Genomic DNA, 18,050 nt, shown 5'->3' with positions numbered 1-18,050 from the left:
TCAAAGCCCTGCTCAAATCACATTTCCTTCAGAATTCCTTTCCCAATTAATTTCTGGTCTCCTCATCTCATATTGCTGAAATATACACTCCTGCCCCTCTGTACCACATACACACTTAAATATTCTAAGTCACCCAGAGCACCACTATATGTTTCTTACATAACATTTCTCAAATACTAACTCATCTCCTGTTCCTTCTTTCTTGTATGTAATTTATTGTTTTGTTTGTCTCATCCACAAGATTATCAGTGCCTTAAGAGTCAGGATCATATCTACTAATTCTAGTTTGGTTTATTTTTAATAGTATTTGCTAAGTGCTTATTATGTGCCAGATACTGAACTAAGCACTTCAGTAGATACAAGCTAATCAGGTTGAACAGAGCCCCTGTGTTCAATCCTACTGGGGCTAAAATTCTACAGGGGCTAAAAGGAATCACAGAGCCAACCTGAAGCCACGGGAAACAGGTAAGATGGTCTTTGCTATTTCTTGGTGAGTTGGGAACGAAAACTTAATTATGGAGAAGTGCAAGAGTAATTCATCTATCTCTCGCATTTATTGACTGTTTTCTTTTAGCCTATTAACCAGTTACCATTGCTATTGTGGTTCCCTCAGTAGTACCCATGAATTGCAATTTAAGAGGATGTTGATCTTCTTCTGAAGTAAACACACATTATCTCTGTTGTGCATAAATAATTTTTGTGTATTTTACATTCCATGAATCAAAAGTCTTGCCTGACCTCATTTCTTCTTCATTTCTTTGCTCTCTCTTTCCTCTTCTTTTTGCCTCCTGCCCTGTACCTGCTCCTATATGATGCTGGGGATAGTAGGGCAGGGAGGAGTGGGAGAATCCATGTTGGGTCACTGTTGTCCTACATGTATAGGTTAAGGGGTTGGGTGTAGAAGGAGCATTCACATCCACTTCAAGCACAGGGAATCACATTAGCTGCTTGCTCAATTGCAAACATTGCTTTACAATTTGTGAATCAGGTAATAATTGAATCCATAAAGTTGGTATTTAGACTGAATAAGGCTGCTTTGGGATTTTGGAGACCTTTGAATTACCTATAGAGAAAAAATTACCAATTCAAATAAACTTAACATACTTGAAGGAATAGGTTGGGGGAGAAATCTTGAGGAATTGGTAACAACATTAATAATAGAATCAGTGATTGGGCTAAGACCTGTTGTTGGTGGTTTCTGTTGCTCTGTTCCCTAAGTCAGCAGCATCTCAGGAATCCTCCCAGGGTTTTTGACAGGCTCAGGATGTGGTTTCTCTCACTGTGTCTCTCGCACAGTAATACAGGGCCGTGTCCTCGGTTTTCAGGCTGTTCATCTGCAGAAGCACCAGGCTGTTGGCGTTGTCCTTGGAGATGGTGAATCGGCCTTTCACAGAGTCTGCATAGTATGTACTACCACTACTAGTAACTATACCTGCGACCCACTCCAGCCCCTTCCCTGGAGCCTGGCGGACCCAGCTCATGAAGTAGTAGCTACTGAAGGAGAATCCGGAGGCTTTGCAGGAGAGGCGCAGAGACCCCCCGGGCTGTCTCACATCTCCCCCAGACTCCACCAGCTGGACATCACCCTGGACACCTGTAAACAGAGACAGCATGGTTCATGAGAACAGTTACTCACACACACATACACACACACACAAATTATCCACGTCTCACATCTTCCCCCAATTACCTTGGAGCAGGGTGAGGATGGAAAGCAAACTGAGGGCAGACTGCATGGTGAGAGCTGTGGGGACAGTTCTGGGGGCAGGAGGGGAATGGCACAGAGCTGCAGGAGCAGGGGCATCCTTGCTTTAAATCAGGGCTGGAGGGGTCCTATTTGCATTTCCTCTTCTCTATAAGAGCACAGTAGCCACCTCCTGGAGCTCATTCCCTGCTTTCTTTCTGTCTCAGGCAGAGGGACCAGCCAGAGACCTCAGATAAAGCCCTGAGGTTGATTCAGGCATGTTTGTGAAGCAGCAAAATTTTTTACCTACTAGATACTAAGGATATTATGTGGTTTTTAAGGATATTATTTGCTTTCTCCCAACTGCAAGGGAGATTAATCTAAAATACTGATAGTTAAGAAAAATAACTATGGCAACTGATAATTGCTTACAATTTGATTAGGGCTGGACTAGATGCTGGAGTAAAAACAAGATGATCAAACAATAAGTCTAAGCGCAGTGGGGCTTACAGTCAAAAGTGGTATGAAGTCATTCACTCATTCATTCAATCGTATTGATTGAATGATCATTGTATGCAGAGCGCTGTACTAAGCACTTGGAAAGTACAATTCGGCAACAGATTGAGACAATCCCTACCCAACAACGGTCTCACAGTCTAGAAGGGGGAAACAGACAGCAAAACAAAATAAGTAGACATGCATTCATAGCATCAAAAAAGATAAATAGAATTATAGCTATATAAACATCATTAATAAAAAATAGAATAATAAATATGTACAAAGACAAATATGTCCAAGTGTTGTGGGGCGGGGAAGGGTGTAGAGCAGAGGGAGGGAATAGGGGCACTAGGGGAGGAGGAGCAGAGGAAAAGCGGGGCTCAGTCATTAGAGCGCGGATCTGAGAGTCAGAAGGACCTAGGTTCTAATCCCAGCTATTCCACTTGTCTGCTGTCAAACCTTGGGTAAGTCACTTCATTTCTCTCTGCCTCAGTGACCTCATCTGTAAAATGGAGAGGAAGACCGTGAGCACTGGGCTCCTTGTGCTCAGTGGGTCCTCACCTCCCCCTGCTGCCCAGCCTCCTCCTGACCCCCTGCAGGGGAACGTTTGTGTCATTGCTCACACAACCTGTCATACACTGAGTGTCTTGCACAGTAATATGGGGCCATGTCTGCGTATGTCAGGCTGTTCAGCTGAAGAGAGAACTCGTTCTTGGATATGTCTCTGGAGACATGAGAAGGGGACATAGTTAGTGCTACTGCTGGAACCCTATACATATTGCATCCTCTCCAACCCCTTCCTTGTTATTGCCCACACCACTTCAAAACCACGGGCTTTAAGGAACTCAATCAACTCTTTCCTTCTTATACCATTCACTTCTCCCACTATACTCAATCTTGCTCTCTCCATTCCTCAATAGCTACCTCACCCTCTGGACTAGCTACCATACTCACCTCTGCCACTTCTGACCTTGCTCACACTTTTTCTCTGTCTTCAATCTACAGCTCTCCCCAACTTCAAAGCCCTGCTCAAGTCACATTTCCTTCAGGAGTCCTTTCCCAAGTAATTACTGATCTCCTCATCTCAAATCGTCCCAATATACATTCCTGCCCTTCTTTACCATATACACACTTAAATATTCTGTCACCCATAGCACGTCTATATGTTTCTTACATAATGTTACTCAAATACTAACTCATCTCCTGTTCCTTCTTCCTTATATCTAATTTATTAGCGTGTTTGTGCCATCCACAAGACTGTGAACACCATGAGGGCCAGGATCATATCTACTAATTCTAGGGGTTTTTTATGGTATTTGTTAAGTGCTTATGTGTCAGGCAGTGTTCTAGATGCTTGTGTAGATACAAGCTAATCAGGCTTGACAGAACCCCTTTGTTCAGTCCTACTGGGCCTAAAATCCTACTGGGCCTAAAAACAACCTTGATGCCAACCTGAATCCATGGGAAACAGGTAAGCTGATGTTTACTATATCTTTGGGAGTTGGGAACCAAAACTAAATTATGGACAAGTGCAAGAGTAATCAATTCATCTGTTATATTTATTGAGTGCTTACTGTGTGCAGAACACTGTGGTTTATTCAAAAATTTTATTTAGGGCTTTTATCCGGTTGCCACTGTTATTTTGGTTCCTTCAGTAGTTCCTGTGAATTGCTATTTAAGAGAATTTTGATCCTATTCTGAACTAAGTAAATTCATTTTATCTCTGTTGTGCATAAAGACATTTTTTGTGTTTTACATTCCATGAATTGACAGTCCCTCCTGACCTCAGCCCTCCTCCATTCTTTCGCTCCCTGCTTCCTCTCCTCTGTGTCTTCTGTGTTCCTGCCCCTGTTCCTATGTGAGGCTGGGGGTGGGTGAGCGGGGATGAGGGGGAGGGTCTGTGTTGGGTAACTGTTGTCTAGGTTAGGGAGTTGGGTGCAGAAGGGGTGTTCACATTCATTCCAAGAACCAGGAATTCCATTTGCTGCTTGCTTGATTACAAACATTGCCTTATAATTTGTGAATCGGGTAGTAATTGAATCCATGAAGTTTGTGTTTAAACTGAATAAGGCTGCTTTGGGATTTTGAAGACCTTCAAATTACCTATAGAACTTGAAGGAATTTGGTGGGAGGGGAATTCTTTAGGAATTGGTAGCAACATTAATGGAGCAAATCAAGCCAAAGTGGTCTTTGGAGGGCCAAATGACTCGGATTTAGATTAGCATATTTTGGACACATAATCAGGAGGCCTGATTCTCTGGAGAAGACACTAATGCTGGGAAAAGTCCAGGGAAAACATAGAAGGGGTAGAACAGCAGCTAGATGAATAGAGACCATAACTACGATAACAGAAGAATCATTAGAAAGGTTGCAGATTATGGCAGAGGACAGGACGCTCTGGAAAAAGTATATCCATGGAATGGCTATGAATCAGAAATGACTAGACGGAACTTAATAATAATAATAACAACATTAACGTTAGAATCAGTGATTGGGCTAAGACTTGTCTGTGGTTTCTATTTCTCTGTTCTCTGATTCAGCAGCCTCACTGACCTCCTGCCTCTACTCCTTCCCTTCTCCAGTCAATGTTCTGCTATCTCAATCATTTCTCTAGTACATTATTCTATACATGACTCCTCACAATTAAAATACCTTCAATTATTGTCTATTCTATGCCACTTCAATACTACTGGCTTTAAGGAACTCAATCAACTCTCTCCTTCTTACACTGTTCACTCCTCGTATTATTCCCGAGGTTGCACTGTACATTCTTAACAATAATAATAATAATGAAATTTATTAAGTGTTTACTATGTGCAAAGCACTGTTCTAAGCATTCTTCATTAGCTACCTTACTCACTAGACCTCATTCTCACCTCTGCTGTTTCTGGCCTTGCTCACACCTTTCCTCCTGCCAGGAGCTCTCTTTGCTTTCCATCTACAACTCTCCCCAGCTTTAAAGCCCTTCTCAAATCACATTTCCTCAGGCATCCTTCCCCAGTTAATATTTCATCTCCTCATTTCAAATCACCCCAATGTACACTGCTGACACTGTATGCCACATAAACAGTGAAGTATTCTCAGCAACCCATAGCACCTCTATACATTTCTTACATCCACTTCTCAAATACTAACAGATATCCTGTTCCTTCTTCCTCATATGTAATTTATTATAGTGTTTGTCTCAACTGCAAGGGGATAAACCACTTGAGGGATGGGATCATATCTACTAATTCTGGTTTTGGTTTTTGTGTATTTGTTAAGCATTTATTATGTGCCAGGCACTATTCTAAGCACTGGGGTAGATAGAAGATAATCAGGTTGGACACAGACCTCGTCCCATTTAGGGGTGACAATTTTAATCCCTATTTCACAGATGAGGTAACTGAGGCACAGAGAAGTTAAGAGACTTGCTCAGTGTCACACAGCAGACAAGGGGTGGAGCTGGGATTAAAAAACAGGTCCTTCTGATTTCTAGGGCCCATTCTCTATCCACTAGAACATGCTACTTTAATCAATCTATCAATCAATCAGTTGTATTTATTGAGAACTTAGTGTGCGCAGAGCCCTGTACTATGTGCTCAGGACAGTACAATATAACAATGAAACAGACACATTCCATGCCCAGTCTAGAGGAGAAGACAGACATTACTATAAATAAATGTTATGGGTATGTATATAAGTGTGGGGCTGGGGCTGAGGTGGGAACACGAATAAAATTCAAATGTCCAAAACAGAACTCCTTATCTTCTCACAAAAACCCTGTCCTCCCCCCTGACTTTCCCATCACTGTAGACAGCACAACCCTCCTTCCTGTCTCACAACCCTAACTTTGGTATCATCACTGACTCGGCTCTCTCATTCAATCTACATATTCATTATATTACAGAATCCTATTGTTTCAACCTTCACAACATCGCTAAAATCCAGCCTTTCCTCTCCATCCAAACTGCTACCATGTTAATCCAAGAGCTCATCCAATACCACCTTGATTACTGTATCAACCACCTTACTGACCTTCCTGCCTCCTGTCTCTCCTTGCTCTTCAGCCCATTCTTCACTCAGCTGCCTGGATCATTTTCCTAGAAAAACAGTCAGTTCACGTTTCCCTGCTCCTCAAGAACCTCCATTGGTTTCATATCCACCCCTGCATCAAACAAAAACTCCTCACCATTGGGTTTAAAGCACTCAATCACCTTACCCCCACCTTCCTCACCTTAATACTCTCCTACTACAACCAAGCCTGTACAACCAAGCCGGCACACTTAGCTCCTCTAATGCTAACCTTCTCCCTGTATCTCAGTCTCATTTATCTCACTGCCAACCTCTTGCTCACATCGTGCCTCTGGCCAGAAACACTTTCCCTCTTCAGAGCCACCAGACAATTTCTCTCCCCAACTACCAAGCCTTATTAAAAGCACATTTCCTCCAAATGACCTTCCCTGACTAAGAACTTGCTTCCTTTTCTTCCACTTTCTCCCGCATCACCCTAACTTGCTCTCCTTATTCATTTCCCCTCCCCAGCCCCAAAACATTTATGTTACATATCAGTAATTTATTTATTTTTTATTATTGTCTGTTTCCTCCATCTAGAGTATAAACTCGAGGTGGGCAGGGAGTGTGTCTGTTACATTATACTCTTCCAACTGCTTAGTACAGTGCTCTGTGCACACACAGTAAATGTTCAATAAGTACAATTGATGATTGATTGTTTAATAAATACTACTGATTGATTTGATTCCATTTCCATTCATTCTAGCATCATCTATTTGTTCTTCACTGACAAACTCTTCACAAGAGATTTCATTAAATAACCAATAACTTAGTAAAACTTTATGGATCAATAGGTATATTTTACCCAGTTTTGTGGTCTCTCCTGTTTCTCTTATGCTAACTCTGTCATACTTGCTGCTTCTAGTACCTACCCTTCTCAGAAAGACCATCTAAAATTAGGTGAAATTCAGAGAAAGAAGATGCAGTGCTCATTAGTAGAGTTGATTAAATGTGCTCTTGGAATGTGCATCATTAGTAACAGTAGACTCTGTATTATATGAATCACTGGACTCTTTCTATTTCACTGTTTTGGATTTGCATGTTGTTTTGTTTGTTGTTTCTGTTGAGAATCAGAAATATATTTCTGATATATCATAATATCATATAACATATATCGTAAATATGCTTAAATAAAATTTGAAATGAGGAAAAAGTCATAAGGAATGTCTCATACTTGAGGAAAATATTGAAAGATAGACAAATAATCATTCTTCTTGATCAAATGTCAGATCACGCAATTTTCAGGAATTTTTAGTAATTCCCGTGGTGGGAGGTATGAAATCCAGATTTGAGCTGTTTTCTGTGGTCTCTGCTGCTCTGCTCCACTATCCAGCTGCAGCCGGGAATCCTCCCCGGTTTTCTGACAGGCTCAGGATGTGGTTTCTCTCACTGTGTCTCTTGCACAGTAATACAGGGCCGTGTCCTCGGTTTTCAGGCTGTTCATCTGCAGATGCACCAGGTTGTTGGCACTGTCCAAGGAGATGGTGAATCGGCCTTTCACAGAGTCCGCATAGTTTGGATAGCTCCCATCGCATCTTATATACGAGACCCACTCGAGCCCCTTTCCTGGAGCCTGGCGGACCCAGCTCATATAGTAGCTGCTACTGAAGGAGAATCCGGAGGCTTTACAGGAGAGGCGTAGTGATCCCCCGGGCTGTTTCACGTCTCCCCCAGACTCCACTAGCTGGACATCACCCTGGACACCTGTAAACACAGAGACAGAATGGATCATGAGAACAGTTACACATATACATTCACACACATGCGCACATGAATTGTCCATGTCTCTCACGTCTTTCCTCAATTACCTTGGAGCAGGGTCAGGATGGAAACCAAAGTTAGGGCGGACTGCATGGTGGGGGCTGTGGGGCAGTTCTGGGGCCAGGAGGGGAACAGCACAGACAGCGGGGCTGGGTGTCCTCTCCCCGAGCTGCAGGAACAGGGGCCATGCAGGCTTTTATCAGGGCTAGAGGGGCCCCATTTGCATCTCCTCTTCTCTATAAGATCACAGCAGCTGCCTCCTGAGGCTAATTCCTTGCCTTCTGCCTCAGACAGAAGGACAGGCCAGAGTCCTCAGATAAAGCCCTGAGGTTGACTCAGTCATGTTTGTGAAACAGCAGGTTTTTTACCTACTAGATAATAAGGATATTATTTGTTTTTAAGGATATGATTTGCTTTCTCCTGGCTGCAAGGGGGATTCATCTAAAATACTGATAGTAATGTACAGTACAGTACAGGACCTGGCACATATTAAGATCTTAACAAATGCCACTAAAAAAAAAGTTAGAAAATTGATATTTAATGACCAATTTACAGATGAGGAAACTAGGACAAAGTGATTTTCCAAGGTCCCACAGCAAACAAGCAACAGAACCCAGATTTAAAAGTGGGTCATCTGATCTTGCTTCTTTACGGTTCAGGATGGCACCATTGGGAAATGAGCAAGATGATGTCTAAGTTCAATGCACTCTTTGTGAAAAATGATTCCACAATGCATCTACCATTTGAGTTTTGTTAGGTTGGGGAGAAATTTTTGTCATTGGATAGCCTACAAACAGTCCAGATGATTACGGAGGATGAGGAAAAGGTATAAGAATATTGTGCATGTCCGGTATTTTAGGGAAACACATTCCAGTTCTATAGTATGGGGAGATCTGTGAGGCAAAATTAGTAATTTTAGGTTTGTTGTTGGGTTTGTAACTAATGCCCAGCATTCTGGGGGGTCTGAACTGCACATCCCAAAAGGTTGTAGGACCTAGAGCTTAAAACTGATGGCAGCAGGTTACAGAACCATATGGTGCCCCATAATCTGGAGCAAAGTATGGGAAACAACTCACTGATGCTATCCAGGGGTTAACAAGAAGAGACCAACATGGAGAGGATTCATTCAGTAAAATATGTCCTGACTCAGGATAGATGAAAATGAGAATATTCTCCTCTCTGGTCTGCACTCAGAACAATGTATGTTGTGTGTCAGGAAGGAGGGGATGGTCCTTGGGGAAAGCGGTATGCTGAGCAGGGTGAGGAAACATCAGACTCTAAACTGAACCTCCTTCTCTGCCTCGCTCTCCACCTGCTCCTGGAACTGGGTTCCTTGTGCTCAGTGGGTCCTGAGCTCCCCCAGCTGCCCAGCCCCCTCCAAACCCCCTGCAGGGGAAGGTTTGGGTCTGGCCTCACACTCACTGCCATACTGCCATACACTGTGTGTTGAGCACAGTAATATAGGGCCATGTCTGCAACTGTCAGGCTGTTCATCTGCAGAGAGAATTTGTTCTTCGACGTGTCTCTGGACATTTGATTCATGAAAGGGTCATAGTTAGTGCTATTGCTGGAAACATAAACATTTTCCAGCCACTCCAGCACCTTCCCTATTAATGCCTACTCCACACTGCTTCAAAACAATTGGCTTTAAAGAATTTACTCAGCTGTCTCCTTATTATACCATTCACGTCTCTCACTATACCCAACTTGCACCCTCCATTCCTCAGTAGCTACCCTACCCACTGGACCTCATTCTCACTTCTGCTGATTATGGTCTTGCTGACATCTCTCCTCCTGCCAGGAATGCTCTCTGTCTTCAGTTTCAGCTTTTCCCAGTTTCAAAGTCTTTCAATCAATCAATCAATCAAACATATTTATTGAGCGCTTACTATGTGCAGAGCACTGTACCAAGCGCTTGGGAAGTACAAATTGGCAACATATAGAGACAGTCCCTACCCAACATTGGGCTCACAGTCTAAAAGGGGGAGACAGAGAAAAAAAAACTAAACATACTAACAAAATAAAATAAATAGAATAGATATGTACGAGTAAAATAAATAAATACATAAATAGAGTAATAAATATGTACAAACATATATACATATATACAGGCTTTCACTTCACTGCCCTTCACTTCACATTTCCTCCTGGAGTCCTTTCCCAATTAATTTCTAATCTCATCTCAAATCTCCATAATATACACTGCCACTGCTAGGTACCATGTACACATTTAAATATTTTGTCACCCATAGCACCTCCATATGTTTCTTACATAAGATAACTCAACTACTAATCCATCTCCTGTTCCTTCTTTCTTGTATGTAATTTATTACAGTGTTTCTCTCATCCGCAAGATTATAAACACCTTGAGAGCCTGGATCATATCTACTAATGTTGGGGTTTTTTTAATATAGTATTTATTCAGTACTTATTATGTGCCAGACACTGTAATAGTAATAATAATGGTATTTTTTAAGCACTTACTATGTGCCAAGCACTGTTCTAAGTGCTAGAGCAAGCTAATCAATTTGGATGAGTTCCTGTGTTCAACATTACTGTGACTAAAATTCTTCAGGGGCTAAAAAGAACCTTGGTGCCAACCTGAATTCATGGGGAACAGGTAGGTAGGTGTCTACTATATCTTGGGGAGTTGGGAACCAAAATTAAATTATGGACAAGTGTAGCAGTAATCAAGCCATTTGTTATATTTATTGAGTGCTTACTGTCTGCAGAGAAATGTGGTTTATTCTAAAAAATTTTTAAAGCCTTTTAACCAGTTACCGTTACTATTTTGGTTCCCTCAGTAGTTCCCATGAATTGCTATATAAGAGGATGTTGATCTTCTTCTGAAGTAAGTAAATGCATTTTAACTTTGTTGTGCACAAAGGAATTTTTTTTGTGTGTTGCATTCCATGAATCGAGAGTCCCTCCTGACCCCAGCCCTCCTTTATTCCTTCACTCCCTGCTTCCTCTTCTCTGGGTCTTCTGCCCTGCTCCTGCCCCTGTGCCTATGTGAGGCTGGGGGTGGGTGAATGGGGAGGAGGGATAGGCTCTGTGTTGGGTCATTTTTGGTCTACACTTCTAGGTTCGGGAGTCGGGTGCAGAAGGGGTGTTCACGTTGATTCCAGGAACCGGGAATTTCATTTGTGCTTGCTTGATTACAAGCGTTGTCTTATAATTTGTGAATCAGGTAATAACTGAGTCCATGAAGTTTGTATTTAAGCTGAATAAAGCTGCTTTGGGATTTTGGAGACCTTTGAATTACCTATAGAGAAAATAAGGACCAGCTCATATTAACTTTACATACTTGAAGGGATAGTGGTGGGAGAATTTTTAGGAATTGATAATAACATTAATAATAAAATCAGTGATTGTGCTAAGACTTCTCTGTGGTTACTGTCGCTCTGTTCCCCCACCCTGCAGCAGCCCAGATATCCTCCCAGGTTTCTGACAGGCTCAGGATGTGGTTTCTCTCACTGTGTCTGCCTCTTGCACAGTAATACAGGGCCATGTCCTCAGTTTTCAGGCTGTTCATCTGAAGATGAACCATGCTGTTGGCCTTGTCCAAGGAGATGGTGAATCGGCCTTTCACAGAGTCTGCGTAGTATATGTAGCCCCCATCACCTCTAATAACAGAGACCCACTCCAGCCCCTTCCCTGGAGCCTGGCGGACCCAGCTCATATAGTAGCTGCTACTGAAGGAGAATCCGGAGGCTTTACAGGAGAGGCGCAGTGACCCCCCAGGCTGTCTCACGTCTCCACCAGACTCCACTAGCTGGACATCACCCTGGACACCTGCAAACACAGAGATAGCGTGGATCATGAGAAAAGTTGCATATATACACATACACATTCACACACACACACGCATGTGAATTGTCCACGTCTCTCACATCTTTCCTCAATTACCTTGGAGCAGGGTTAGGATGGAAACCAAAGTAAGGGCGGACTGCATGGTGGGGGCTGTGGTGCAGTTCTGAGGGCAGGAAGGGAACAGCACGATAGCGGGACTGGGGGTCCTCTCCCAGAGCTGCAGGAACAGGGGTCAGGCAGGCTTTTATCAGGGCTGGAGGGGCCCTATTTGCATCTCCTCCTCTCTATAAGATCACAACAGCTGCCTCCTGGGGCTCATTCCCTGCCTTCTGCCTCAGAAAGAAAGGACAGCCAGAGACCTCAGATAAAGCCCTGAGGTTGATTCAGACATGTTCGTGAAGCAGCAGATATTTTACTTACTAGGTACTAAGGATACTATTTGATTTCTCCCGGCTGCAACGTGGATTATTCTAAAATACTGATAGGAATGTTAAGAAAAATAATTATGGTATCTACTAAGTGCTTACAATTTGACTAGGACTGGGCTAGATCCTGGAGGAGAAACAGGGTAATCAAACAATAAGTCTCAGCACAGTGGGGTTTACAGTCAAAAGAAGGGTGAAGTCATTTAGCCTAGGTGATAGAACATAGATCTGAGAGTCAGAAGGACCTAGGTTCTAATCCCAGCTCTTACACTTGTCTGCTGTCCAACCTTGGGTAAGTCACTTAACTTCTCTGGGCCTCAGTCACCTCATGTGTAAAAGGGGGATTAAGACTGTGAGCCCTATGTGGGACATGGACTGTGTCCAACATGATTAACTTGTATTCATTCATTCATTCTTATTCAGCACTTACTGTGTGCAGAGCACTGTAGTAAGTGATTGGGAGAGTACAATATAACACTAAATAGGCACGTTCCATACTCACAATGAGCTAAGTTTGTACCTACCCCAGTGCTTAGTACAGTACCTGGCACAAGTTAAGCTCTTGACAAATGCTATTTTAAAAAAAGTCAGGAAACTGAAATTTAATGCCCAATTTACAGATAAAGCAGCAATTACAATTTACATTGTAATTTACAATTTGTACGTTACATACAAACTGTAAATTACAATTTACAGAGAAGCAGCGTGGCTCAGTGGAAAAGAGTATGGGCTTTGGAGCCAGAGGTCATGAGTTCGAATCCTGATCTTCCACTTGTCAGCTGTGTGACTTTGGGCAAGTCACTTAACTTCTCTGGGCCTCAGTTCCCTCATCTGTAAAATGGGGATTAAGACTGTGAGCCCCCCTGGGGGACAACCGCATCACCTTGTAACCTCCCCAGCGCTCAATACAGTGCTTTGCACGTAGTAAGCACTTAATGCTATCATTATTAATGTTATTATTATTATTACGGAGGGTGAGGCAAAGTTATAGGAATATTGGGCATGTCTGGTGTTTTAGGGAAATATATTCCAGTTCTGTGGTGTGGGGAGGTATGTGAGGCAAAATTGGTAGTTTTATGTTTGTTATTGGGTTTGTTACTAATGCTCAGCATTCTGGGGAGTCTGAACTGCACATCCCAGAAGGTTGTAGGACCTAGAGCTTAAAACTGATGCCAGCAGGTTACAGAACCTGTATGATGTCCCATAATCTGGAACTGCAGATGAAGTTCTCAATCACAAATCAAACCTGGGCTCTCAAGCAGCAAAGTATGGGAAACAACTCACGGATGCTATCCAGGGGTTCCCCAGAAGAGACAAACACGGAGAGGATTCATTCAGTAAATAATGTCCTGACTGAGGATGGATGGAAATGAAAATTTTCTCCTCTTCTGTTTGCACTCAGAACAATGTAGGTCGTGGGTTGGGAAGGAGGGGTTGGTCCCTGGGGAAAGCTGTGCACTGAGCAGGGAGAGGAAACCACAGACTCTAAACTGAAACTCCTTCTCTCCCTTGCTCTCCACCTGCTCGTGGACATGCTTAATATTTCCCAATTAATATCTGGTCTCCTCATCTCATATCATGTTCTCCTTGTGCTCAGTGGACTCTGAGCTCTCCCTGCTGCCCAGCCTCCTCCTGCCCCCCTGCAAGGGAAAGTTTGTGTCTGGGCTCAAACTCACTACCATACACTGTGTATCACAATAATACAGGGCCATGTCTGTGGCTGTCAGCTGTTCAGCTGCAGAGAGAATTCATTCTTGGATGTGTCTCTGGAGATTTGATTTGGTCTGAGAGGGGGACATAATTAGTGCTACTGCAGCCCCTTCATTATTACTGCCCAAACCACTTCAAAACCATTGGTTTTAAGGGAATCAATCAGCTGTCTCCTTTTCGTGCCATTCACTTCTCTCACTATACCCCATCTTGCACTCTCCATTCCTCACTAGCTACCCTACTCAGTGGACTTCACTCTCACCTCTGCCACTTCTGGCCTTGCTCACACCTTCCTCCTACCAGGAACTATCTCTGCCTTCAATCTGCAGCTCTCTCCAGCTTCAAAGCCCTGCTCAAATCACATTTCCTTCAGGACTCCTTTCCCAATTAATTTCTGGTCCCCTCATCTCATATCACCAAAACATACACTCCTACCCCTCTGTACTACATACACACTTTAATGTTCTAAGTCACCTATAGCACCTCTATATGTTTCTTACATACGTTACTCAAATACTAACTCATCTCCTGTTCCTTTTTCCTCGTGTGTAATTTTTCGTTTCGTTTGCCTCATCCACAAGATTATCAAGGCCATAGGAGCCAGGATCATATCAACTAATTCTATTTTTCTTTTAAAAAGTATTTGCTAAGTGCTTATTACGTGCCAAGTACTGTACTAAACACTTGAGTAGATACAAGCTAATCAGATTGAACAGAGGCCCTGTGTTCAATCCTACTGGGGCTAAAATTCTACAGGAGCTAAAAGGAACTGTGGTGCCAACCTGAATCCATGGGAAACAGCTAAGATGGTCTTTGGTATCTCTCAGTGAGTTGGGAACCAAAACTTAATTATGGAGAAGTGCAAGAGTAATCCTTCCATCTCTCATATTTATTGAGTGCTTACTGTGTGCAGAGAACTGTGGTTTATTCTTAAATTATTTTAGGCCTTTTAACCAGTTACCATTGCTATTGTGGTTCCCTCAGTAGTTCCCATGAATTGCTATTTAGGAATATGTTGATCTTTTTCTGAAGTAAGTAAATACATGCTATCTCTGTTGTGCATAAATAATCTTTATGTGTTTTACATTCCATGAATCAACAGTCCTGCCTGACCTCAGTTCTTCTCCATTCCTTTGCTCCCTCTTTCCTCTTCTCTTTGTCTCCTGCCCTGTATCTGCTTCTGTGCCTGACTATCTGAGGCTGGAGATAAAGGGGCAGGGAGGAGTGGGAGGGTCAGTGTCGGGTCACTTTTGGTCTACATGTCTAGGTTAGGGTGTCGGGTGTTGAAGGGGCATTCATATCCATTCCAAGCACAGGGAATCTCATTTGCTGCTTGTTCTATTACAAACATTGCTTTATAATTTGTGAATGGGGTAATAATTGAATCCATGAAGTTGGTATTTAGACTGAATAAGGCTGCTTCGGGATTTTGGAGACCTTTGAATTACCTATACAGAAAAAATTACCAATTCTTATTAACTTTACATACTTGAAGGAAGTGGTTGGGGGAGAATTCTTGAGGAACTGGTAACAACATTAATAATAGAATCAGTGATTGAGCTAAAACTTGTTGTCTGTGATTCCTGTAGCTCTGTTCCCCCAGCCAGCAGCAACCCAAGAATCCTCCCAGGGTTTCTGACAGGCTCAGGATGTGGTTTCTCTCACTGTGTCTCTCGCACAGTAATACAGGGCCATGTCCTCGGTTTTCAGGTTGCTCATCTGCAGAAGCACCAGGCTGTTGGCGTTGTCCTTGGAGATGGTGAATCGGCCTTTCACAGAGTCTGCGTAGTATGTACTACCACTGTTGGTAAGTATACCTGCGACCCACTCCAGCCCCTTCCCTGGAGCCTGGCGGACCCAGTTCATGAAGTAGTTGCTACTGAAGGAGAATCCGGAGGCTTTACAGGAGAGGCGCAGAGACCCCCCGGGCTGTCTCACGTCTCCTCCAGACTCCACCAGCTGGACATCACCCTGGACACCTGTAAACAGAGACAACATGGTTCATGAGAATAGTTACTCACACACACATACACACACACAGACACACACACACACACACACACAAATTATCCACGTCTCACATCTTCCCCCAATTACCTTGGAGCAGGATCAGGATGGAAAGCAAACTGAGGGCAGACTGCATGGTGAGAGCTGTGGGGACAGTTCTGTGGCAGGAGGGGAATGGCACAGAGCTGCAGGGGCAGGGGCCATCCTGGTTTTAAATCAGGGCTGGAGGAGCCCCATTTGCATCTCCTCTTCTCTAAAAGAGCACAGCAGCCACCTCCTGGAGCTCATTCCCTACCTTCTGCCTCAGGCAGAAGGACCAGCCAGAGACCTCAGAAAAAGCCCTGAGGATGACTCAGGCATGTTTGTGAAGCCTCAGAATTTTATTTTACCTAGTAGATACTAAGGATATTATGTGTTTTTAAGGATATTACTTGCTTTCTCCTGGCTGCAAGGGAGATTAATCTAAAATACTGATAGTTATGTTAAGAAAAATAATTGTGGTACCTGCTAATTGCTTACAGTTTGATTAGGGCTGGTGTATGATGCTGGAGTAGAAACCAGATGATCAAACAGTAAGTCTAAGCACAATGGGGCTTACAGTCAAAAGCAGTATGAAGTCATTCATTCATTCGTTCAGTTGTATTGATTGAACGATTATTGTGTGCAGAGCACTGTACTAAGCGCTTAGAAAGTACAATTCTTCAACAGATAGAGACAATCCCTACCCAACAATGGTCTCACAGTCTAGACGGGGGAGACAGACAGCAAAACAAAAGAAGTAGACAGGCATCAATAGCATCAAAATAGATACATAGAATTAAATATATACACACATTATTAATAAAATAAATGGAATAATAAATATGTACAAATATACACAAGTGTTGTGGGTTAGGGAAGGGGGTAGAGCAGAGGGAGGGAGAAGGGCCAATGGGGAGGGGAAGAGGAGCAGAGGAGAAGGGGGGCTCAGTTGGTAAAGCATTTATCTGGGAGTCAGAAGGACCTAGGTTCTAAACCCAGCTCCTCCACTTGTTAGCTGTCCAACCTTAGGCAAGTCACTTAACTTCTCTGTGCCTCAGTCACCTCATCTGTAAAATGGAGATTAAGACTGTGAGCCCCTAGTGGGATATGGACTGTGATTTGATTAGTCTGAATTTGATTAGTTTGTATTCATTCATTCTTATTTATTCAGCACCTACTGTGTGCAGAGCACTATAGTAAGAGATTGGGATAGTATACTATAACAATCAACAGACACATTCCCTGCTTACAGTGAGCTAAGGTTGCATCTGCCCCAGTGATTAGTATGGTACCTGGCACAAGTTAAGCTCTTCATAAATAGCATTTTAAAAAATGTTTGGGGAACTGATATTAAAAACCAAATTTACAGATGAAGAAACCAAGGCAAAGTGATTTTCGAAGGTCCCACAACAGAGAAGTCACTTAACTTCTCTGTGCCTCAGTTACCTCATTTGTAAAATGGGCATTAAGATTGTGAACCCCCCGTGGGACAACCTGATCACCTTGTAACCTCCCCAGCGCTTAGAGCAGTGCTTTGCACATAGTAAGCGCTTAATAAATGCCATCATTATTATTATTATTATTTGGGGAGTCTGAACTGCATATCCCAGAAGGTCGTAGGACGTAGAGCTTAAAACTGTTGCCAACAGGTTACAGAATCTGTATGGTGTCCCATAATTTGGACTTACAGAAGAAGTGCTCAGTCACAAATCAAAGCTGATTATCAGGCAGCAAAGTCTGTGAAACAACTCATTGATGCTATCCAGAACAGACCAACATGGAGAGGATTCATTCAGTAAAAAATGTCCTGACTGAGGATGGAAGGAAATGAAAATTTTCTCCTCTCCCGTCTGCACTCAGAACAACATATGTAGCAGGTTGGGAAGGAGGGGGTAGTCCCTGGGGAAAGCTGTGCACTGAGCAGGGAGAGGAAACCGCAGACTCTGAACTGAAAGGGCTTCTCTGCCTCGCTTTCCACCTTCTCCTGGAACTGGGCTCCTTGTGCTCAGTGAGTCCTGAGCTCCCCCTTTCTGCCCAGCCTCCTCCTGACCTCTGCAGGAGAAAGTTTGTGTCTGGGC

The 18,050-nt window shown here is 43.1% G+C and overlaps 3 gene segments (V, D, J or C); all 3 read right to left on the bottom strand.

Annotated features, from left to right (window-relative positions):
* Positions 1-1,259: 1,259 nt before the first annotated feature.
* LOC119936682 lies at positions 1,260-1,771 on the bottom strand. The segment is given in 2 exon segments: positions 1,260-1,594; positions 1,691-1,771. Coding segments are annotated over 2 exon segments (381 nt in total).
* Positions 1,772-7,604: 5,833 nt separating this feature from the next.
* LOC119936681 lies at positions 7,605-8,149 on the bottom strand. The segment is given in 2 exon segments: positions 7,605-7,939; positions 8,044-8,149. Coding segments are annotated over 2 exon segments (381 nt in total).
* An 868-nt stretch (positions 8,150-9,017) lies between these two features.
* LOC119936562 lies at positions 9,018-11,992 on the bottom strand. The segment is given in 4 exon segments: positions 9,018-9,044; positions 9,419-9,563; positions 11,413-11,791; positions 11,906-11,992. Coding segments are annotated over 4 exon segments (597 nt in total).
* Between the last annotated feature and the right edge of the window lie 6,058 nt (positions 11,993-18,050).

This window comes from Tachyglossus aculeatus, chromosome 14 (genome assembly GCF_015852505.1).
Source record: "Tachyglossus aculeatus isolate mTacAcu1 chromosome 14, mTacAcu1.pri, whole genome shotgun sequence".
In the NCBI taxonomy this organism is placed as follows: domain Eukaryota; kingdom Metazoa; phylum Chordata; class Mammalia; order Monotremata; family Tachyglossidae; genus Tachyglossus; species Tachyglossus aculeatus.
The sequence above is the reverse complement of the archived record's forward strand: the minus strand, read 5'-3'. Positions and strand labels throughout refer to the sequence as shown.